The 23,873-nt window shown below is 56.4% G+C and overlaps 1 protein-coding gene and 1 long non-coding RNA gene across 2 annotated transcripts in view; one reads left to right on the top strand and one right to left on the bottom strand.

Annotated features, from left to right (window-relative positions):
* TECPR1 (tectonin beta-propeller repeat containing 1) overlaps window positions 1–23,873 on the top strand; it is a 42,673-nt gene that overhangs the window by 17,053 nt on the left and 1,747 nt on the right. The window contains exons 8-24 of the mRNA XM_049904403.1: window positions 1,024–1,125; window positions 3,673–3,818; window positions 9,409–9,893; window positions 10,407–10,552; window positions 11,381–11,536; window positions 12,609–12,758; window positions 12,834–12,991; window positions 15,973–16,100; window positions 17,046–17,148; window positions 18,436–18,532; window positions 18,777–18,856; window positions 19,907–19,963; window positions 20,683–20,854; window positions 21,407–21,542; window positions 22,419–22,511; window positions 23,417–23,523; window positions 23,701–23,820. Coding sequence (XP_049760360.1) covers window positions 1,024–1,125; window positions 3,673–3,818; window positions 9,409–9,893; window positions 10,407–10,552; window positions 11,381–11,536; window positions 12,609–12,758; window positions 12,834–12,991; window positions 15,973–16,100; window positions 17,046–17,148; window positions 18,436–18,532; window positions 18,777–18,856; window positions 19,907–19,963; window positions 20,683–20,854; window positions 21,407–21,542; window positions 22,419–22,511; window positions 23,417–23,523; window positions 23,701–23,820 — 2,436 coding nt within the window. The remainder of the gene's footprint in view (window positions 1–1,023; window positions 1,126–3,672; window positions 3,819–9,408; window positions 9,894–10,406; window positions 10,553–11,380; window positions 11,537–12,608; window positions 12,759–12,833; window positions 12,992–15,972; window positions 16,101–17,045; window positions 17,149–18,435; window positions 18,533–18,776; window positions 18,857–19,906; window positions 19,964–20,682; window positions 20,855–21,406; window positions 21,543–22,418; window positions 22,512–23,416; window positions 23,524–23,700; window positions 23,821–23,873) is intronic.
* LOC126087205 (uncharacterized) lies at window positions 950–21,448 on the bottom strand. Its single transcript, XR_007519685.1, has 3 exons — window positions 21,289–21,448; window positions 15,638–15,736; window positions 950–976 (listed from the first exon to the last, which is right to left on the bottom strand). It is a non-coding gene; the product is annotated as an uncharacterized LOC126087205 (long non-coding RNA).

The raw sequence follows: 23,873 nt of genomic DNA, 5'->3' as shown, positions 1-23,873 counted from the left end.
CTAACTCGTGGCATGAAAAAAAGAATCAAGTTACCCACTTGTTCTCCCTGATCCTTAAAACAAAGCTTTCTTTCCGTAGCCCTCCAAGGATGCACCTGTATTTTTTTTTTCATATTTTTCTGGTCTGTTTTTTAATTTTATTGTGCTTTAGGTAAAAGGTTACAGCGCAATTTAGTTCCTCATTCAAAATTTACACACAAATTATTTTGTGCTATTTGCAGTCCCTGCAATGTGCCAGCACTTTCCCCCTTTCCGCCCTGGGTTCTTCGCATCCGTTCGTCCAGATTTCCTGTCTCTTCCTGGTTTCTCGTCTTTGCTTTTGGGCAGGTGTTGCTCATTTGATCTCGTATGCTTGATTGAACTGAGAAGCACATTCCTCGTGTGTTATTGTTTGTTTTGTAGGCCTGTCTAATCTTTGGCTGAAAGGTGGACTTCAGGAGTGGCTTCAGTTCTGAGTTAGCAGGGTGTCGAGGGGCCATAGTCTCGGGGGTTCCTCCAGTCTGTCAGACCAGTAAGTCTGGTATTTTTTTGGTGAATATGAATTTTGTTCTATATTTTTCACCAGCTCCATCCAGAACCCTCTACTGTGATTTCTGTCAGAGCAGTAGGTGGTAGCAGGGCACCATCTAGTTGTGATGGACTCAGTCTGGTGGAGGCTGTGGTAGTTGTGGTCCATCAGTCCTTGGGACTAATCTTCCCCTTGTCTTTGGTTTTTGCATTTTCCCTTGCTCCAGAGGTGATGGGACCTGTGGAGTAACTTAGGTGGCCGCTCACAGGCTTTTAAGGCCCCAGATGTTACTCACCAGAGTAGTATGTAGTCTGTTTTCTTTACAAACTATGTTATGCCAGTTTACTAAGACATCCCCGAAGACCATGGTCCCCAGCCCTCAGCCTCAGTAACTTGGCTCCTCAAGGTGTTTGGATGTATCTAGGAAGCTTGTATGACTTTGCCTTGGTCAGGTTGTGCTGACTTCCCCTATAGAAAAAAAAAAATAGAGGCATGTTTATTTCTGATTCTCCCAGGTGTGGTTCCGGAGAGGCATCAACTCGCACAATCCTTGTGGCACCAGCTGGATTGAGATGGTTGGAGAAATGGTGATGGTGAACGTGGGACTCAGCGACCAGGTATGCAAGGCAGGCGGCACCCGGGGTCAGCCACCAGGTGCAGGGGCAGTGCTCAGGGTTCCCGGGGGTCAGCCATCAGGTACAGGGGCAGTGCTCAGAGCTCATAGCTCCAGGTGTGCAGGGGTGGTGCTCAGAGCTCAGAGCTCCAGATGTGCAGGGGCGGTGCCCTGAGCTTGAGGCTCTAGGCATTCAGGGGCAGTGCTCAGGATTCCCAGGCTCAGCCACCAGGTGTGCAGGGGTGGTGCTCTGAGCTCGCAACTCCCCAGGCCCGGGGCTGTCACTCCTGAGCACAGAGGTTTCAGAATGCGGACTCCTGGTACAGAAAGTCGGTCTGGGCCCCATGACTGGCTTACCAAAGCCCACCCCCAGGCATGCTGCCCTGCACGCCTGTGATCTCCAAGCCTAAGAGGGTCCCTAGGGATTGTCCTGCTGGGGTCCAAAGCCCCCACTTGTCCCAAGTCACTTTCCCAAGGACCACAGTTGCACTCAGAGCAGTGGGGTGAGCACAGATCCTTGCACCCTGACATTAGAAGGGCTCCATGGAGGAACGTGAGGGTGAAGTCAGGCGGACGGGCCTCACGTTTCAGCATGGCGTCAGCAGGGAAGGTGGAAGCTGAGCCTCGCAGATGCAGCTTCTCGTAGAATCCTCTGTGCTGCTCTCCTTGGAGATGAGGAGGCTCAGGTGATTTCACAACTCTGAGTCGGCAGCCTCCTTTTTCTTTCCCCCTGGCACATACGGTCACTCAGCCAATATCTGTCACTATTATTGTTGTTATTGTTACCAGTTCCTGGGGCTGACTTAATGGCCGCTAACAACGACAAAGTGTAGCAAAAAGACAGCTGGGCTTGCTCGGAACCGTCTCAGCATCTTCACAGCAAACACACACAAAACATGACTCCAGCTGCAAAAGCTTGATGACCAAAACTGAACCGGTTACCGTCGAGTCATTTCCGACTCATGGCGACCCCATATATGCCAGAATAGAACTGTGCTGCATAGGGTTTTCTTTTTTTTATTTTACCATGGTAAAATATGTATTTAAAAATTGCCATTGTAACCATATTCAAGTGAACAATCCAGTGGGATTAATGACATCCGCCATGCTGTACAACCATCACCACCATCTGTGCCCAGGACTCTTTCATGACCCCAAACAGAAACTCTGTACTGCTCAGCATTATTCCCCATTGCCTCCCACCCATCCCTGCTAATCCCTAATCTACATTCTGACTCTGTGCGTTTGCCTGTTCTAGATATTTCATACACACGGAGTCATACGGTATTTTCCTTCTGTGTCAGATAACGTTCACTCAGGCATCAGGTTTTCAAGGTTCATCCGTGTGGTAGCGTGTATCAGAACATCATTTCTCTTTGTGGCCGAATAGTACTCCACTGTACGTGTGTACCATATTTTGTGTATCCGTTCATCCTCTGATGGACATGTGGGTTATGGCTACCTTTGGGCTACTGTGAATGGTGCTGCAGTGAACACTGGGGTACAGTGGGTAGCCTCCTGATGTGAAGAGGACCCCTGCACCCTCATCCCACCTGCCCTGGCAGCCCAGGCATGCATGGGCCAAGAGCTGCAGGGCTGGTGGCCAGTGGTGACACTGGAGCCTGCGTTGCACACGGGGACTGAGCCTAAGGAGGTGGCAGCTTGAGTGTGGAGCCACCTTGCCCCCACCAAGTGGAGAAGCTGCCTCAGCACCCAGCAGGGCCCTGGGGCCCATGCTCGGTGGGGCCTGGGCAGGCAAGGGCCCTGACATGGGCAGTTCTCGCACCACCCGCCCTCGGCCCTCTGGCTGCCCAGCATAGCTGCCTTTCTCAGCGTCCCAAGGCAGGGGCTAAGATGCCTACCAGGAAGTGTAAAGAGGCCAAAGCTTATTAGTGGTACCCAGGGCTAGGAGGGAGAGAGGGGAAGGGAAGACACACCAGTTAGGGGACACTGAGCTTCTGTTAAGGATGCTGGAAGAATTCAGGAACGGTTAATGGAGACGGTTGAACAGCACAGTAAAAGTGATTAATGTCACTGACCTGCACACGTGAAGATCGTAGAAATGTTTTGTCACCTGTAGACTTAGCACAGTTAAAAAAAGCAGAAAGCCTGCCAGGCCCCCCGTCTGCTGGCCATGTTGCTGTGGACAGTGGGGTCAGAATTTAAGGAGGGTACTTTGCATCTTAAAAAAGATCAGGCCCACCCTCTGGGCGAGACACTATGTGGAAGGTGTGGACATGGTAGACTCTGAGTCACAGCACCACCCCGCCTCTGGACCCTGTTACCCCAAACCCTCAAGTTCACCGGGCACCAGGGGGCCAGGCTCCCCCTGGTGTGGCCCCTCCCCAGCCCCTTCCTGGGCTCCTCTTCCTGCATTCGACTTCCACACTGTCCCATGTCCACTCTCAGGTGACCCTCTGAGCCCCAGCATGCATGCATGCACCCTGCCTCACAGATGGAGGGATGCCCGCCCACGGTTACATGTGCCTCCTACTCCATGAGGGGAGAAGCCCTGTCGGCACTGGACCCCACAGGCCTCTCTCTGTTCCAGGTCTGGGGCATCGCCTGTGAGGACCGGGCCATGTACTTCCGGCAGGGCGTCACCCCCAGTGAGCTCAGTGGAAAGACGTGGAAGGCCATCGTCGCTGGCCGGGAGTGTGACCGGTCACACTCGGGCAGCTCATCCAGCCTCCTCAGGTGAGTTGGGATTGGGGGAATGGGCTGCTGGTGTGAGGCCTCCATCTCCCTGTGGTGGGCCTGGTCCCAGGCAGGGATGACCAAACTCCTACCTACAAAGGGCCAGGGTGTGGGTTTTCCCCCTCCCTGGACTTCTAAGGAGCCCTGGTAGCACAACAGTTAAGCACTTGACTGCTAACCAAACAATTGGCATTTGAACCCACTTACCAGCTTCGCTTGAGAAAGGCCTGGCAATCTGCTCCCATAAAGATTACAGCCTAGAAAACCCTATGGGGCTGTTCTACTGTGTCACATGAGATCACTATGAATTAAAAATTGACTTGATGGCACCCAGCAATAACAACCGAAATTCTTGTCGCCTCAGTCCAGGTTCAGCCCCATGGGAGCAGCTCAGCTGCTGTGTGGGCTGAGCGGGAAGGAAAGAGGGAGCCTGTGAGGCCGGTGATAGAGCCTGAGGGGTCTCCTGGGAGCCCAGGGTACCTTGGACCGTCCCCAGGCAGGGCTGGCCCACTAGCTCTGAAGTCTCACCTTCGTGGGGAGGAAAGGCTTCTTTGAGGTGGGCGCTAAGGCCCCCATCACAGGAAAGCAGAGAATAGGGTGGAGGGTCCCTAGGCTAGAGCACACGCCTGTCACCTGTAGGCATGTTCAGACCCAGAGTCCCAGGCCCGGCCCCAGGGTTTCTGATTCTGTAGGCCTAGAGTCCAGTTGGCATAGAAGTTGAAGTGTGGGACTACTAATCAAAAGTTTGGCAGTTCAGACCCTACTAGATACACCTCAGAAGACAGGCCTGGCAGTCTGCTTCCAAGGGGTCATAGCCTTGAAACCCTAGGGAGTGGTTCTATTCTGCACACATGGGGTCACCATAGGTCGGCATCGACTTGAAGGCAACAAACGACAATGTTGATTTCACAGCCCACAAATGGTTCAGAATTGCAATTTGATTCAGCAGGTCTAGGCAAGGGCCCGAGATTCTGCATTTTTAACAAGTTCCCAGGGGATGCTGCTGGTCTGATGGCCACAACTTGAAGAGACTGGACGAGCCCAGCTCTGTCCATTAGTCCTGGAGCACAGACAGGTAGTTCATGTTGGAGCTGGGTCTCCTCACCTCTAAGATGGGTGATGCAGGATTCATCTGCTTGGGAGGCCTTGACCCAGGACTCTGCAGGTGCCATGTTCCTAGTTTAGCTCAAGCCCTCACCAGACCCAGTCCGCACCCCTCTGCTTCCCCCACCCAGAGGGCTGGGAGGAAGGCCCCAGGGGCTCATCAAGCACCCATTGGGTCCCCAACCTGGGCAAGGGCTTGCTCACACTGCACCTGACATAGTCCCCTCAAACTGGACAGCGCGTTGGAATCAACTGAGACATCTGAAAAAAAATACCAATGCCACACCTTCATGACCTTGGATTTGGCAATGGCTTCTGAGATACAACATCAAAAGCACAGAGGAAAAAAATAGGTAAATTGGACTTAGTCAAAATTTCAAACTTTTGTGCATCCAAAGACACTATCAAAAGAGTGAAAAGGCAACCTGTAGAGTGGGAGAAAATACTTGCAGGTCATACATCTGGTAAGGATCTGTTATTGTTGTTATGTGCTGTCAAGTTGATTCTGACTCAACAGTGACCCTGTAGGACAGTAGAACTGCTCCATAATGTTTCCAGGGAGCAGCTGGTGACCTTTTGGTTAGCAGCCGAGCTCTTAACCAGCGTGCAGTGTCTAGAATGTGTAAAGTACTCTTACAACTCAACAACAAAAAGGCAGGCAACCCAATTAAAGGGGCAAAGGACTTGAACAGACATTTCTCCAAAGAAGATACGCAAATGGCTAATACAGGAACAACTCAGAGATACTGGGGGTTTGTTTCCAGACCACCACAATAAAGCGACTATTGCAGTAAAGCCAGTCCCACGAAGTTTTTGGTTTCCTAGTGCGTATAAAAGTTGTTTACACTATATTGTAGTCTGTTAAGTGTGCCATAGCATCATGTCCTAAAAAAACAATGTACATACTTCAATTAAAAAATACTTCATCACTAGACAATGCTAACCATCATCTGAGCCTACAGCGAGTCGTAAGCTTTTTGCTGGTGGAGGGCCTTGCCTTGATGTTGATGGCTGCTAACTGATCAGGGTGGTGGTTGCTGAAGGTTGGAGTGGCTGTGGCAATTTCTTAAAATAAGACAACAATGAAGTTTGCCACACCGATTGACTGTTTCTGTCACGAAAGATTTCTCGGTAGCACGCGATGCTGTTTGATAACATTTTACCAACAGTAGAACTTCTTTCAAAATTGGAGGTAATCTTCTCAAACCCTGCCACTGCTTTATCAACTAAGTTTATGTAATATTCTGAATCTTTTGTTGTCATTTCAACAATGTTCGCAGCATCTTCGCCAGGAGTAGGTTCCATCTCGAGAAACTACTTTCTTTGCTCATCCCTAAGAAGCAACTCCTTATTAAAGCTTTATCGTGAGATGGCAGCAATTCAGTCACATCTTCAGGCTCCACTTGTAGTTCTAGTTCTCTTGGTGTTTCCACTGCATCTGCAGTTACTTCCTCCGCTGAAGCCTTGAACCCCTCAAAGGCATCCATGAGGGTTGGAACAACTTCTAAACTCCTGTTAATGTTGATATTTTGACTTCCTCCCAGTCATACATGTTCTTAATGGCATTTAGAATGGTGAATCTTTTCCAGAAGGTTTTCAATTTACTTTTCCCAGATCCATCAGAGGAATCACTATCTATGGCAGCTATAGCCTTACAAAATGTATTTCTTAAATAATAAGACTTGAAATTCAAAATTACTCCTTGGTCCATGGGCTGCAGAATGGATGTGGTGTTAGCAGGTATGAAAACAACAATCTCCTCGTACATCTGCATCAGAACTCTTGGGTGACCAGGTGCATTGTCAGTGAGCAGTGATATTTTGAAAGGAATCTTTTTTTCTGAGCAGTAGGTCTCAACAGTGGGCTTAAAATGTTCAGTAAACCATGTTGTGAACAGATGTGCTGCCAGCCGGGCTTTGCTGTTCCGTTTACAGAGCCCAGGCAGAGTAGACTTAGCATAGCTCTTAAGGGCCCTAGGGTTTTGGGAACGGTAAATGAGCGTTGGCTTCAACTTAAAGTCCCCAGCGGCACTAGCCCCTAGCCAGAGAGCCGGCCTGCCCCCTGAAGCTCTGGAGCCGGGCGTTGACGTCTCCTCTCCAGCTGTGAAGGCCCTGGACGGCCCCTCTGCCGATAGAAGGCTGCTCTGTCAGCACTGGAAGCCTGTGGTTCAGCGCAGCCGCCGTCATCAGCGACCTTAGCTGGAGCTTCTGATAACTTGCCGCAGCCTCCACGTCAGCGCCTGCTGCTTCGCCGTGCACGTTTATGTTATGGAGACGGTGTCTTGCCTTAAAGCTCATGAACCCACCTCTGCCAGCTTCAGACTTTTCTCCTGCAGCTTCCTCACCTCTCTCGGCCCTCACAGAATTGAAGAGAGTTAGGGCCTTGCTGTGGATTAGGTTTTGGTTTCAGGGAACGTTGTGGCTGGTTTATTCTTCTATCCAGACCACTGAAACTCTCTCCATATCAGCAATTAGGCTGTTTCACTTTCTTACCGTTCATGTGTTCCCTGGAACAGCATTTTAATTTCCTTCAAGGACTTCGCCTTCGCATTCACAACGTGGCTAACTGGCGAAACAGCCCCAGCTTTCAGGCCGCCTCGGCTTTCGACACGCCTTCCTCACTAAGCTTAATCATCTAGCTTTTGATTTAAAGTGAGAGATGTGGGACTCTTCCTTTCACTTGAACACTTAGAGGCTGTTGTAGGGGTATTAATTGGCCTAATTTCAATATTGTCGTGTCTCAGGGAATAGGGAGGTCCGAGGACAGAAAGCGAGACAGGGGAGCAGCCGGTCGATGGAGCAGTCAGAACACACACATTTACCGATTAAGTTTGCTGTCTTATAAAGGAGCGTGGTTCATGGCACCCCAAAACAATTACAATAGTAACATCAGAGATCACTGATCACAGATCATCATAACACATACAATAATAATAGAAAAGTTTGAAATATTGCAAGAATTACCAAAATGTGACACAGAGCCATGAAGTGAGCACATGCTGTTGGAAAAATGGTGCCAATAGACTTGCTCAGTGCAGGGTTACCGGAGACCTTCCATTTGTAAAATACGGTAGTATCTGTAAAATATGATAAAGTGAACTGCAGTAAAACCCGGTATGTCTGTAAGCACATGAAAAGATACTCAACATCATTAGTCGTTAAAAAACCCATCGTTGTCGATTCCAACTCATAGCCACCCTGTAAGGACAGAGTAGAACTGCCCCATAGGGTTTCCTAAGGCTGAAATCTTTAAGGAGCAGATCACATGTATTTCTCCCATGGGTCTGCTGGTGAGTTGGAACCGCCAACCTTTCAGTTAGCAGCCTAGTGCTTTAACCAGGGCTCCTTGGACACTCACTAGGATGGCTATAATGAAAGAGACAATGGTGAAGATGTGAATTGGAACCCTCATACATTGCTAGTGGGAATGTAAAATGGTGCAGCCGCTGTGGAAAACATTTTGAAGGTTCCTCAAAAACTTGAACAGATTTACCCTATGATTCATCAGTTCCACTCCTCGATATATAACTAGAAGGCTTGAAAGCAGTGACTCCAGCGGATACATGTGCACCAGTGTTCACTGCAGCAGTATTGACAACAGCCTAAATGTGGAAACAACCCGTGTGTCCATCACCAGGCGAATGGATGAACAAAATGGGGTCTCTCCATAAAATGGAATGTGATTTAGCAATAAAAAGAAAAGCAGTCTTGCCTGCTACAACATGGATGAACACTCTGCTCAGTGAAGGAAGCCAGAGAGACAAAGCCCCCGTATTGTATGATTCCACTCACATGAAATGTCCCGAACAGGCGGAGCCACAGACGCAGGCGGCAGAGTAGTGGTTGTCAGGGCCTGGGGGAGGAGGGCCTGGTGAGTGAGTGCTTCCTGGGCACGAGATTCCCACGTGGATCAATTAAAAAGTTCTGGAACTAGGTGGTGGTGATGGTTCCATAATAGTGTGGATGTACTCAGCCCCGCCAAATTGTATATTTTTGAATGATTAAAATGGTAGATTTTTTGCTATGTGTATTTTACCACAAATGAGCTCTTGGTGGTGCAACAGTTAAGCACTTGGCTGATAATCAAAAGGTTGGTGGTTCAAACCCAGCCAGCCGCTCCGAGGGAGAAAGACCTGGTGATCTGTGTCTGTAAAGATTAGAGGCCATAAAGTACTATGGGGCAGTTCTACTTTGTCACGTGGGGTCGCTATGAGTGGAAATCCATTTGACAGCATCCAGCATCTTAGCACAATAAAAATGATACCGACGTCAGCTCCCCACCCCCAGATTTGCTGATTGGACCACTCTGAGGACAGCCCAGGCATTTTGGCTCCCTGGGAAGTCAGTCCTAACGTGTTGGGTTTCACAGAGGAAGAAGGAGCTGGGAGAGGTGGTGGCCCGCACAAGGTCACTAAGCTGGTCAGGGTGGAGTGGGGCAGAGGGCGGGCTCCTTCGGGGAGTGACAGGCCTGCCCATTTTGTCCCCAGTGCCGGCTGCTTCTTTGGCGATGAGGTGAGGGGCAGTGGTGAGTCTTCTGCCCCCAGCGACACCGACGCCTCCTCAGAAGTGGATCGACCAGGACCCAACCATCCTCACCCTGCAGACTCTTTGGACAGCTCTAGGAGCTACAAGGGCAACCCGGCCTTAGGTCCAAGGCCTGGCAGGCCCACAGCTGGGGCAGAGGAGAAGGCTGACCAGGCCGAGGGCCCAGGAGGCAAGCCTCGGTCCGGCCCAGTCTGTGCCCCGGCAGAGCTGCCCTGGACCAACATCGACCTGAAGGAGCCCAGGAGGGTGCCTGGCCACTCAACACCTGGCCTCCCTGAGACCCCTGGCCTCCCCTCCCTGGGGCTCCTGCCGCTGGGCCTGGAGGAGCCCTACGGCGCTGACGATCACCCACTGTGGGCCTGGGTGTCTGGAGGAGGCTGCGCTGTAGAGGCCCACACGGCACTCAAGTGGTTCTCTGCCCAGTCAGGTAAGTAGCCCTGCCCAGGGTGGCCGGGGATCCAGGGTACGGAGCAGGAGAAGATGCCCACAGAGGGAGGGCTAGGGATGGGATGTGTCCCGGGGGCTCTGAGCAGGCCCCACCCTGTGTCTGCACCCCCTCCTGCACCCAGCTGCCCGACCCCCATGTTTCCGAGTCCACATCCCCAAGTCCGGCCAGCCTGCCTGCCTGCACCTCTCAGAGCTCAGCCAGGTGCCCCTGCCCTGGCACCCTCTCCCCAGTCCAGCAGTGGTGGTCACATTCGAGGCTGAACTGTGAGGGGACAGCAGCTTGCCCATCAGGGTGGATGTGGGGGGCTTATGAGGCTATTTTTGGAGATCCCAGCTTTCTAGCAAGAAAGAGGTGATTTAAAAATGTACAGAAGTCACGATTGCGGAGGCCTCTGCCTGTCTGGGGGGGAAAAAGCCTGGGCGTGATCCAAGGATTGGCCCGGAGTGGGGGGGCGGCTGGAGTGGCCATGCTGAGGCCCAGTGGGCCCCGCAGGCCTGTCCCCAGCCATGCAGACGCTGGCCCCACCCGTGACACCGGCCCAGACTGCTGCCTGGAGGAAGCAGATTTTCCAGCAGCTCACAGAGCGGACCAAGCGGGAGCTAGAGAACTTCCGGCACTATGAGCAGGCAGTGGAGCAGGTGCGTGGTGCCCGCCCTGCCACCCTGTCACGCACGTGTCCCCGCGGGCATCCGTGGAGTACCTGCTGTATGTCGGCCCTGCCTCTGCCCGCCCATCTTGGGGATGGACTGTCCCGTCCAGCCTGTGGTGGATTCAGGCATGAAGACACTGTGATGGTTGGCTCTCCCTAAAGAGCGTGAGCTCAGGCCCCACGGAGCTGCAGGCCCTAGTGGCCCTGGGGGCCAGACTGGAGCCTCCTGCCAGGGATGGGTGGGGGGTGCTGGTGGTCCTTCTGCCACCAAAGGACAGCCTGAGTGCCTGCATGAACAAGGACGGAACCAAGGGCGGCCACAGGTCCCCGCCCAGGCTGTCCATGCCAGGTCCACACTCAGAGGGCCCACAGCTGAGCTGGGGAGACAGAGGGGCTATGTAGCGGACGTGACTAATCCTGCAGAGGCGTGGGCTGCAGCACCCTGCCACTCAAGGCTAAACATGGTCCTCAGGCTGGGTGGGGGCCACTGACCCACTCTGCGATGTTGCCCACAGCATAGGACCTCCCTGAGCCTGTTTCCCCATCTGCAACATGGGGCCAGAGCTGTGCTAGCATTGTCAGGTGCTGCGTCGTCAGCACTGGCTTGGGACCTGGCACCCATGAGGTGTTCCCTGGCGTTCCTGTGTTGTTACGGGAAGTGGGGAGCTGAGGGGCCAAGGCCAGGCGGGATCCCTGACAGAGGCTGCTGAGCCTCCCCCACAGAGCATCCTATGGAAGGGGGCAGGGTGGTTCTGGGGCTGGGTCTGCAGGGCCAGGACCTCGGAGCTTGCCTGTGACTCTTCACTCTGTACCCCAGTCGGTGTGGGTGAAGACAGGGGCGTTGCAGTGGTGGTGCGACTGGAAGCCCCACAAGTGGGTGGACGTGCGTGTGGCCCTGGAGCAGTTCACAGGGCATGACGGGGCAAGGGACAGCATCCTGTTCATCTACTATGTGGTCAACGAGGAGAAGAAGGTACGTGGCATGTCGGGGAGGGGGCACTCAGAGCTGGAGGGGAGGGTGCATGGGGAAGGGTCAGAGCAGCGGGATAGGGACACTGAACCCCAAGGTGCTTGTTGCAGGCTTCGCACCTTGTGGTTTACAAAGCATACTCCAGTGGCTGTGGTGGCTGCAGCCCCCGCTCCGTGGTGCCCACTGTCCTACCCCTGTGGTCACCACTGTACCTCCTCCGTGGTGACCACTGTCCCCCTCCATAATGGCCACAGTCCTCCCTCTGGTGACTGCAGCCCCTCCCTCCCTGGTGGCCACAGTCCTCCCTCTGGTGACTGCTGTCCCCTCATCTGTGGTGACCACTGTCCTCTGGCCGTGGTTGTGGCCTGCCCTGTGCTGGCCCTTCCAGAGGCCTCTCCCCACTGCCAGCAACAGCCACCAGGCTCAGGTTTTCAGATGAGAAACTAGGCTGCACAAGAGGAAGTCAGTCCCCTCCCAGACACCTAGTGGGAAGCTGGCTGGGCTTGGTTCCATGTCAGTCTAATTCCAGAGTGCCCTGCTCAACTCAAAAAACATACCTTTAATATGTAGATGGATCGACTCAACAGCAGCCAGCAACAACCTGTCCATAAACCCATTGCCATCGAGTCGATTCTGACTCAGAGAGACCCTACAGGAGAGAGTAGAACTGCCCGTAGGGTCTCTAAGGCTGTAATCTTTACAGAAGCAGACTGCCACAACTTTCTCCAGTGGAGTGCTGGTGGGTTTGAATCGCTGACCTTTCGGTTAGCAGCCAAGTGCTTAACCACTTCTCCACCAGGGCTCCTCCCAACAATGACGACATGTAAATTGGCATTTATTCATCAAGACCGTCTCTATGCCGGAACTTGGCCCCATTGCCCACCACCAAAACTCACAGGAGGCCCCCTAGGACGAGCTCTGTAGCACCAGGGGTGACTCCCCAGCGTGGCCCAGTCCCTGTCTGTACCCCTTGGTGGCGTCCCCATACCCCCGGCTGTGGCCCAGCGGTGGGGAGCTTGGGTGTCCTGCCCAGCGGTGTCCTCTCCGTCCTTGGTGACGCCTGCTCTTTGGACAGTACATCCACCTGTTCCTCAATGAGGTGACAGTGCTGGTACCAGTCCTGAATGAGGCCAAGCACTCCTTCGCCCTGTACACGCCCGAGAGGACCCGGCAGAGGTGGCCTGCACGCCTGGCTGCCGCCACCGAGCAGGAGATGAACGACTGGGTAAGTGGGCAGGGGGCCTGCCCGGCCTGCCCTCGCCCACCCCTGCCCAGCTCTAACCGCATCTCCCCCTGCCAGCTGGCCCTGCTCAGCCTATCCTGCTGCGAGAGCCGGAGGGTGCACGGCCGTCCCTCCCCCCAGGCTATCTGGTCCGTCACCTGCAAAGGGGACATCTTTGTGAGCGATCCCAGCCTCGACCTGGAGGCCCCTGAGCACCCACTGCCCTGCGACCAGATGTGAGTACCACACTCCGAATGGGTCTTTCTCCCTCTTCCCCAGCACCCAGAGTTGTGGTCCAGGAAGGAGGGGTCTGGGGCACATCCCCTCTCCCCAGTTTAGGGCCTGTCCCCCCAGCACCCAGAGCTGTGTCCATAAGGGAGGGGCCCCAGCAAGCCCAGTCGCCCCCACAGGCCTCACTTCACCCTGAGCAGTCAGAGGCTTAGCCAGCTGGCTCCCAGCCCCAAGTCCTCCTGGGCCTGTTCTGGGCCCCAAAGGGGAACCTAGAGAATGGGCTCAGGTCAGCTGAGCACCTGAGAAGGAACATGGAGGGTGAGATGTTGAGGCTAAATCTCTACCCTGGGGAGAGCAGCTCTCAACCACGGTCAGCTGTCCCAGCCAGGGGCCATAGGTGCCTTGCACCAAGCTGCATCAGCTGTTACTAAGTACCTGCTGCGTGCAGCCTTGCACGGGGAACCAGGAGGGCAGAGGAGAGAACAGCATTCTGGCCACCCATATTAGCACGTCACCTGTACCCCCACTTTACAGCCAGCCTTACCCTTGGCTGAGGAGGCCAAGCCTGGTGAGGGTCGGTGACTCGTCCAGGCCCCCTGGTGAGGGCAGTGGGTTTTCTGGCCTGGTGACCGCCTCACTGTGTCCAGGGAGACCGAGGAGCCTGGAGCGGCGGGAGGCCAGCGGAAGCCGTGTGCAGCCCATTTGTTCACTCACTGTCCCTGCGCTCTGGGTGGGTGGCAGGTCTGTGGGGACAAGTGAAGCCAGGCGAGGTGATGGAAAGAAAGACGGGGGGTGTCTTCTGGGTAGGAGGCTACATTGATGTCCTAGGACTTGCTGTAACCAAGCACCACAAACTGGATGGCCCATAAGAACAGAAATTTTTGTTTTGTTTTTTAATAATTTGTTGTATCTTTGTTGTTGTTGAGACTGTATACAGCAAAACATACACGAGCTCGGCAGTTTCTGTGTATATGGTTCAGTGACATTGATTATATCCGTCAAGCCGTCCAGCCATTCTCACCCTCCTTTTTGGTTCCTCTACCATTAACACAAACTCATTGCCCCCTAAGCTTCCCAGCTGACCATTCGAGTTGCTGTTGCCAGTTTGACCCCACGTGTATAGTAGGCGAATGGAAATTTGTCACACAGTTCTGGGGGCTGGGAATCCGAGTTTGGGGTCTTGGCAGGGCCATGCTCTCTCCAGAAGGGAAGTTCCTTCCTTGTTGCCCTCAGCTTCCGGTAGCCCCAGATGTTCTTTGGCCTGCAGCAGCCCCATTAAGTCTGTTGTCACGTGGCTGTCTTCCTTCTGTGTCTGTCTCCTCCTGTTATATAAGACTCAGACCAAACCCATTGCCATCAAGTCGATTCCAATTCATAGCGACCCTGTAGGACAGAGTAGAACTGCCCCATGGGGTTTCCAAGGCTGTAATCTTTACAGAAGCAGACCATCGTTCTCCTGTGGAGCAGCTGTTTGGCTCAAACTGCTGACCTTTTGGTTAGCAGCCGAGTGCTTAACTATTGCACCACCAAGCCTCCTCATTTTATAAGAACGCCCCTCATATTGGATTAGTGCTACCCTACCCCAATGTGACCTCATATTGACTCAAATGGTATTATCTTCAAAGAACCTATTGCCAAATGAGGTAATGTTCACGGGGACCGGGATTAGGACCTGAGCATATCTTTTTGGGGGACACACTCAGACCCTAACAGATGCTCAGAAACCTTCAGGTGGGCTTCACAGGGTTTTCCAGGAGCAGCACAGGGCCAGGGCGTGGGCAGTGGGCAGTGGGCAGTGGGCTGAGCACGGCGGTGAGACCCAGGCCCAGAGCTCACAGGGACCCAGCGCGTAGACAGCTATGGAGCATGGCAGGGCCTCTGGGGCGTCATTGGGCAGTGCAGCGTTTGGCTTCTGTTTGGGGGGCCCGTCAGGCGCAGGGAAGGGCAGTGTGGGTGAGGGCGCGGCCAGGGTGGGAGCAGGGAGACCTGCCATAGGCGCTTGTGGGATCTAGGTGAGAGAGGCGGTAGCCTGGCCAGGTGTGGGAGCGGAGGGGAGAGAAAGGTTGATTTGGAGAGGGTTTTAAAGGGAGGGGTCCTGGGAGCCGTAATGGGTGTGGGGAGGAGGGCAGGAGAGAGTGGTGCCGTGGAAGATTCTGCAGTGTGTGGCTCCATTGACCAAGCGGGAACATGGGGTGGGGGAGCAGGCTCGTGGGGGGCCTGGGCCAGGTAGGGTGCAGCCAGGAGGAGTCCAGGGAGATGCAAGCTGGAGTCCTTGTTGTGGAGGTGGCATTTATAGCTGTCTGATGGGACAGTAAGCAGAACCCCTGTCCTTCCGGCCCCTTGGGGTGGGACTACCCGGGAGGTGCTGGGCTCCATTCAGCATCTGTTGGCCGAGCTCTTTGGGGCCCTTGTGTGTGCGGTGCTGGTGGAACAAGTCAGACCACCTCTGGTTCCCCCTCTGGTGATGGGGGCAGGGCCTTGGCCCAAGGAGGGGACCCTAAGAAGGCTGCGTGTCCCTGCCGCCTGTTTGGTGAAATAACTATTAGTCTGTAGCCGTGCTGTCTGACAGGGGTGGGAGGCGCCTGCTTCCCAGTGACCCTCAAGCCTCCCACCCCCCCAGGCCCCAGCAGGCGTAAGCATGGGCTGCTTACCTCGGCCCCCTGTCTGTGCGGCTTCTGGGGTCCCCTGTTTTGGGGCTGCACCACACCCTGCCTCAGTGCAGAGACTCTGCTTCTCCCATGCCCCGATTCCTACAAAACAGGAAGTCGTTGATTAATACAAAATACACGACGGGAAGCCACGCGGATTAGCCTGGCCTTCATGAATTCTCTGCCCAAGTTTGGAGGCCACAGACTCACACAACAGGGTGTCCATGGGAGGCGGCAGAACAACACCGGCCGGGCTGAGGGGGCGGCGAAGGCTGGAAGCAGGACTGAAGCCGGGCCCTCCTCCCCTGCCTCCCCACACCCACCACCCCCTCCTCCAGGTTCTGGCGGCAGATGGGTGGTCACTTGCGAGTGGTGGAGGCCAGCAGCCGTGGCGTGGTATGGGGCCTTGGCTATGACCACACAGCCTGGGTGTATACCGGTGGCTATGGCGGAGGCTGCTTCCAAGGTGAGGGCTGCGTTGCTGGTGGAGCTGGCATTCCAGGCCCTGCCCAGCACTTCTGGGATTTCCTCCTCTAACCCCTGTCCTGCTCCCGTGCCCAATGCTGCCACCACTGCCGCAGTGTGGCAGCGAGCTGGCAGGTGATCTTTACCATGGTCAGCAGAGGACGAGGGAGGAGGCAGGCTGTCCTTTGACCGACCCATGAGGGTGAGCCTGGAGACCACCAAGCCTTCCCAGGCACCCTGCTGGCTGAGGGCAGGGCTGTGAGGGTTCTAGAAAGGCCAGCTGCCAGGGCCCTCAGTGTCTCCAATCCTCATTTCAGATGGGACCTCTGGGTACATTGGGGTAGCCCCAGGACCCTGATCTTCTGATTCCCAGGCCCGAGTTCTGGTCTCTCGCTAGGTGGGTCATACTCTAGGGGGTGAGAGCTTGCTGAACTCTTGGAGACCCCCTGAGTTCAGCGAGGGTCTCCTAGTAGGAAATAGAGGCAGAAACAAGCCCTGAAATGAGACAATTCAGCGCCCGAACCCACATGCCCCACAGTAGGGGGCAGCGAATCCGATAGAGCAGTGGTCCACTCAGACCACAGGCACACACATCTGCACAGGTGTAACAGCTTCCCCGTTTGTGAGGTAGGAGTTACTTTGGTACCCACTTTACAAATGAGGAATTTGGGGCTCATGGAGGTTATGTGAGTGGTCCAGGGAGTGAAGGAGGAAAGAGGGGCAGCGGAGGACAGAGCCTGAGGCAGGAGAGCTGGAGGGGACACGGGCAGGAAGAGCTTAATGTGCAGCCGGGTCTTCCCACTGGATCCAAGCCCAGCCCCCTGCAAGATAAGATCAGCCAGGCATTACGCCCTCTCTGCTGATCTGGGCCCTGCCCCCCTATTCTCTGCTGTCGCAAACCCTGAGGCCCGAGTGGGGCAGGCACTGCAGCCCCCTTTCCCCCCAGGTCTGGCCAGCAGCACCAGCAACATCTACACGCAGTCGGATGTGAAGTGTGTCTACGTCTATGAGAACCAGCGCTGGAACCCGGTCACTGGCTACACCAGCAGGTGAGCAGCCTGGCCCTGGGGGGCTGCCTCCTGCCCAGGCCACAGCCGATGAAAACAGGCCAGGAGGCTGGTGCTGCCCCCTGGCGTCGACAAACTGAACCTTACTGCTGGCCAGGTGTTTTTCTGGTGATTCTTTCAATGTTAAGCGTATTTTAAAAACTCTGTTGGGAGGTACCACATATATAAGAAGTTCTGGTGGCACAATGGTTAAGCGCTCGGCTGCTAACTGAAAGGTCAGCGGTTCGAACCCACCGGCTGCTCTGCGGGAGAAAAATGTGACAGCCTGCTTCCGTAAATGTGACAGCCTTGGAAACCCTGTGGGGCAGTTCAACCCTGTCCTACAGAGTTGCTATGAGTCGGAATGGCAGTGGGTTTAGTTTATCACATACATGAAATATAAATATCACATAGCTCATTGAGTTATCCCAAACCAAACACCAGAGTAACCACCACCCAGGTCAAGAAATAGAGCGTCACCTGACACCTCACCCCATTCACGACCCTTCTCTCATTTTCCCTTCCCTTCTCATGAACCGCTACTGTAGTTTTGCTTATTCTGTTTTTTTTTTTGGGGGGGGGGCAGCTTGGGGAATGATGGTCATGGTTACTTGTCTTGTAGTAGTTTGCTTGTTTTTGAACATCACATGAATGGAATTCTGTGTTTCTGTGCCTGGAGCCTTTCACTTAACGTAATGTGTGTGAAGTTTACCCTTGGGGTTGCATGTAACTGCAGTGTGTTTAATTTTCTATTTTACTGTATAATGTACTAAAACGCCATGATGTATTTATGCCTCCAACCGTTGGTGGACATGTGGGCTGGTCAAGGCGCTGTGGAGAGCTGCTCACAGGCACACACGCTTCTGTGGTTACGTGCCTAGGAGCGGAATTGCTGGGTTTTAGGGAATGAGAGTGCTCCACCTCACTACACAAAGCCAGATTTCCAGAGCCGGCAGGCCAGTTCACGTCTTTCCAGCAGCGTGTGAGAGCCGCGCTGTTTCTATTTGTCTTTTCTGTTTCAGCCACTCCAGTGTGTAGTGGTGTCTCAGTCTCCTAGTGCTGCTGTAACACAAATACAAGTGCACGGCTTTAAAGAGTGAACATTTACTCAGGAGGCTAGGCATTGGAATTCAGGGCACCTGAGCGTGTTCACCCTGGGGAACCTGTTCTGGCATCCGGGGTACAGGCTTCTTCCTGAGGGCCCCTCCGGAAGGGTTCTCTGCCTGTCACCACAGTGCCTGGCTAGGGCTGCCTACTTCCGGGTTCTCCTCTGTCGCCCCCTGTTCACAGAGGTCTGCCCACTGACCGGTACATGTGGAGCGATGCCTCAGGGCTGCAGGAGCGCACGAAGGCCAGCACGAAGCCGCCCTCGCCTCAGTGGACCTGGGTGAGCGCCAGTTCTTGCAGTGACACTGACAGGCCTCTCTCTCGGGTCTCTGACTGGTACCTGGGTTTCAGGGTGCAGTTGGGGTCTCCCGGATCTGCCTGGTTCCTGGGTTTAGGGTGCAGGTGGGGTCCCCCAGGTCTGACTGGTACCTGAGTTTCAGGGTGCAGCTGGGGTCCCCCAGGTCTGATTGGTACCTGGGTTTCAGGGTGCCGGGGTCCCCTGCCCTGACTTGGTCTCTTCCCAGGTCTCTGACTGGTACGTGGACTTCAGCGCTGCTGGGGGCACCGACCAGGAGGGATGGCAGTATGCCAGTGACTTTCCTGCGTAAGCAACTTTCCCTCTCTTTGCACGGCGTCTCCCAGGACAGTGGCCCCAAGTGTCAGGACCCTGGGCGCTTGACCTTGGCAGCCCATTCCTCCTTGGCACCCCACTCCTCTCTGGTGGCCTCTGCCCAGCCAGCCCTGGGGGCCCCCGCCATGGTGGAGGCAGCCAAGCCCTGAGTACTGCCTCAGCCCCCAACAGGACTAGGAGCAGCTGGCCACCTCCCTGCCAGGTGCACCCAGGTCCTAGGAGGCCAGACGGGCGGACCCTGTGACCAGGGCTGAGGGGGCCCTAGAGGGAGAGGTGGCCTCGAGGCACTGTGGGCCAGGCCCCGAGTGTCAGCATGAGTGAGGCCAGCTCCGTCCTTAGATGACCCGGGGGAGGGTATTGGGTGGGGAACAGGTGAGCAAGGCCAACTCTGCCTGGGAGGCAGGACACCATGTGGCGAGCAGCAACAGGGGTGGTTGAGGGGCCGGCCAGGCCATGGGGCTGGCAAAAGGTGTTGGGGTGCTGTGAGAGGAGCCCAGAGGGCAGGAGCTGGGGCTGCTTCTGAAGAGACCTCAGCCCCAGGACCTGGTGTAAGATGGCAGGGCCCGAGCACAGGGCTCTCCTGGGGGTGCCCCCTCCTCACTCAGCCCTGGGGCCCTCACCTGCAGAGAAGGCTCATATTCCCCACAAGTAGTCTGATAGGGTCTGGGGTGGCATGGGCTCAGAGCCCCTGAGCAGACCCTCCTGCCTGGTCAGGTGCCCTGCCCCCACCCCAGGAGGCCCCCACCCCAGGAGGCCCCCACCCCAGGAAGGCCCCCACCCCAGGATGCCCGGCGTCCCGCATACAAAGGCAGTGGGGCCTTGGTGCCATGGCCTGGGGCGGGGTGGGGGGTGTTCACATTTGGCCCGAGGAGCAGCGGGAGGGTCCCCGGGGAGACAGCACCGTCTTTGAACCCACCGCGTGGCTCACACCCGGGGCAGGGACTGCTCTGTGCCCCGTTCACCAAGAGGGTGGAAAAGGAAACTTCTGGGGAGTGGTCTCAATATCACTTGTTCCTCTTGCAGCTCATACCACGGGTACAAGACCATGAAGGACTTCGTCAGGAGACGGTGCTGGGCCAGGTGACGGCTGGGCCCCCCCTGCCTGGAAGGAATTCTGGCTCCTTGGGCCAAATCTCTGGCCTCTGACCTCGGTCCGATGGAAAAAAAAACAGGAGGGGGTGGTAGGCGGGGCATGGAATCAAAGTAAATGTCAGGCCAGGAAGTGCCTGCGGGCTCCCAGCCTCTAGGCTCTCCAGTTTCTGAGGACAAATAGAGAAATGTCTCCACAGGTCTCCTGGGGTGGGGCTTGGCTGGCAGGGCTGGGAAGGAGCCAGCCCCTCCCAGGCCTCCTTGTCCCCTCCCATCAGCAGGGAAGTCATGCCTACCCCCATACCCACCCCCACCCCTCTCCTCAGGTGCCTCTCCCAGGTGTTGCACCTGGCCCCTCCCCTCCCTGAGACCGAGCTGGTCCTGGGAGCCTAGCACCTGGCAGCTCCTTTTCCAGCCCCCCACCCCCAGGGAGAGGTGGCATAGTGGCTAAGGGCTCAGGCTGCTAACTAAAAGGTCAGCAGTTTGAAGCCATCAGCCACTCCTTGGAAACGCTATGTGGCGGTTCTATTCTGTCCTGTAGCGTTACTATGAGTCAGAATTGACTCAACGGCAGTGGGTTTGGTTTTTGGGTTTGGGGGAGAGATCTGCACCCTGTGATTCTTGCTTTCTGAGCCCCTGTGCAGTGAGTGAGCTGGCCTGGGCACCCAGTCAAATTGGGTCCCTGGTCTGTGCTCTCTTCCCACGTGCAGAAAATGCAAGCTGGTGACCAGCGGGCCCTGGCTGGAAGTGGCCCCCATCGCCCTGGGGGATGTGTCCATCATCCCCGAGAGCCCGGGCGCCAAGGGCAGCATCGCCCTGTGGGCCGTCAGTGACAAGGGGGACGTGCTGTGTCGCCTGGGTGTGTCCGAGCTCAACCCTGCGGTGAGTGCCACCTCAGGCGGGCGGGGTGCTAGTGGACCCTTTCAGAAGTCAGGCCTCTAGTTCTGATTCAGGGGGACCCAGGCTGCCCAGAAAGGGACCCTGGACGGTGGTCACCACAGGGCCCCGACTGGCTTACTGGGCTCGGAGTCTGAGACAGGCACGAGGAGCCTCCCAGGTCTCCGGGCCCCAGGTGAGGGTGACAGAATCAGACCCACACACCAGCTCAGAGGGCCACGTGTGTCGTCACTGAGACCCTTTGTGTCACAGCAGCACATACCCAGTGCCTGTTACCTCCACACTTGAGAGAAACAACCAGGTCACTTGATCAAGTTTGGGTCACGGTCAGGGCTGACCAGGCTGCCCTTACGTATGGCCCTAGAGCCACCTTCATCCCTGTCCAGTTCCCCCAACGCCACACCTCCCCTGTCACTCACCAGCCAGAGATTTGAAGCACTGCCAGGGGTCCTGTCACCTGGGTCTGGGAGGGCTGGGGGCAGGCCCAGTGACCTAGGATCTAGGCACTGGCAAAATCTCAGTGCCCTCTCCCCCCAGGGCTCCTCCTGGCTGCACGTGGGCACTGACCAGCCCTTCGCCTGCGTCTCCGTGGGTGCCTGCCACCAGGTGTGGGCCGTGGCCCTCGATGGCTCTGCCTTCTACCGCGGCTCCGTGTCCCCTTCCCAGCCGGCCGGTGAGTGTCACCCCAGTGACCCCAACCTGGCACTGCCTGCTCAGGACGGGCAGGGGCCTGGCCAGGGCAAGTTCACAGGCCTCCATCAGAGGGGGGACTGTGGGTGATGGGTCTCTTGCTTTCAGCTCAACTCCACAAGTGTTTGCCGAATGCTGCCCCTGGGCCAGGACCCCTCACAGAGGCTGCACCCACCCCCCTCCGCTGGGGTGGCTACAGGGCGGTCCTCTCGGTGACGGTCCTGCAGCTCCTCCTGCCCTGGGCGTTGCTCTCTGGCTCTCCTGCCCCCGATGCTCTTTCCCAGATGTTCCTGTGTTATCCAGAGGGTACACGTGCCCCCCCCACCCCCGTGCCTCCATCCCTCCGCCCGGTGGCACACCCAGTGGACGCATCTGGCCACTTGCTCGCTGTGTTTCTCCCCCTGGGAGGTCAGCCTGGGGTCTGGGTGGCAGGGTGCTGGTCTCGCTCTTTGCTGCATATTCACCTCCAAGCCTGGCACAGGGCGGCCGGCAGAGGGATGGACGGACAAGTGCAGGGGCAGATGGGTGGCCAGTTGATGGGTAAATGCCCCCATGCAAGCCTGGTGGGTGTGCACAGTGGCCTAGGGCTGACTCCCGCTTGTGCTGTGCTAGGCACCTGGGTGTCAGTGTCTGTGGGAAATTGCTGCGGCCCCCAAGGACCCTGGAGAGGCTGGGGCATTGGTGGATGGGGGGCCTGGGCAGTTCTGGCGGGCCCTGGCTGTGTGCACAGTGGGGGAGGGCAGAGGCCAGTGCCCCCGCCCGACAGTGCATGTCCGAGCTCCTGTGAGCTGCTGACAGTGGGTGGGCTCACAGGCTGTGGGGCCCCCAGCTGCAGCCTCACCCAGGCCTCCTGTTGCAGGTGACTGCTGGTACCACATCCCGTCCCCCTCTAAACAGAGGCTGAAGCAGGTGTCTGTCGGGCAGACGTCCGTGTATGCCTTGGACGAGAATGGTGAGCCATATTCTGTGAGGTCTCAGGAAGACCTGGAGTCCCTAAGCACCTGGGGTCAGGGGGCTGGAGCAGCCCTCCTGGCACAAGACAGGGGCCGGGGAGGCCTCTCTGCGGGTCTCTTCTCGGGGGGCCTGGAAGAACTTTGCTGTGCCACATCTTTGCTGGGGGACATGGAAGGCCAGGGTGAAGGCCAGCCACAGGCCCAGGTGTCAGCATGACCTCCCGGGTAACCTCCAAACCCAGTCAGGGTCCGCTAGAGCTGTGGCTGATCCATGGAGACAGGGCTGGGCCACACCCAGGTCCTGAGATCAGCCTCTGCACTGGTCTCGTCCCCAGGTCACACGGAGCGGTGGGGTGGGGAGGGGCATCAGCCTTTTCCAGGTGGGGCCTAGGCAGAGGTGGCAGGAGGCCTCTGCCAGCCGGGTGCAGCGACGCTGTCCTTCGGGGCCTGGTCTTCCAGAAGGCCAGGGGCCGGGAAACAGGTGCAACACATCTAACTCACTGGGTCTCCCTGGCAGGGCCCTCTCGCCAGTTCCCTTTAGTGCTTCGTAGCTGCTTTTACAGCTGAAGAAAAGTTCGGAAAAGGCAGAATCTGGACTTAAATCCGAGGGTTTTATTCCAGACCTGGTTTCTTTATTTGTTACACTTTCTCCGTCCTCGGTGTCCACATCTGTGGGCAGAGGGTAGGAGGCAGCCATGCCCAGCACAAAGGAGGTGCCAAGCCGGGGGAGAGAGCTCTGGACGCAGCAGGGCTGTGCGGCCCCTGCAGTCGGGACCTGCGCGGCCCCTGCAGTCGGGACCCTCACCGTTGTCTGCAGCTCCGGCTCCTGCGGTCCGCCCTCGCTGTGGCCTCATCAGTAGGGTGGGTCCAGAGGCCCTCTCCTAACCCCTGCCTCTCTCCCCAGGGAACCTGTGGTACCGCCAAGGGATCACCCCCAGCTACCCGCAGGGCTCCAGCTGGGAGCACGTATCCAACAATGTGCGCAAAGTGTCCGTGGGGCCCCTGGACCAGGTCTGTGCGCTGGGCGGGCACACACCACTCCCAGGCCCCCCTCCCACTCCTCAGCTGGGTCCCTGGGCGGGGGGTCACGCTGGATGCCCCTGGGCGCCCAAGCTACCTCTGGTCTCCTTCACCCCTCCATCCCCAGCAGTCCCACTACCACCAGGGCTCAGCGTGCCTGTGTTCCAGGTCTGGGTCATCGCCAACAAAGTCCAGGGGAGCCACAGCCTGAGCCGGGGGACGGTGTGTCACCGCACAGGGGTGCAGCCCCATGAGCCCACTGGGCAGGGCTGGGACTACGGCATAGGGGTAAGGCCAAACACCAGCGCAGACTTGGCCCGGGCACTTCACGGGGGTGCAAG

This window comes from Elephas maximus, chromosome 12 (assembly GCF_024166365.1).
Source record: "Elephas maximus indicus isolate mEleMax1 chromosome 12, mEleMax1 primary haplotype, whole genome shotgun sequence".
Lineage (NCBI taxonomy): Eukaryota > Metazoa > Chordata > Mammalia > Proboscidea > Elephantidae > Elephas > Elephas maximus.
The sequence above is the reverse complement of the archived record's forward strand: the minus strand, read 5'-3'. Positions and strand labels throughout refer to the sequence as shown.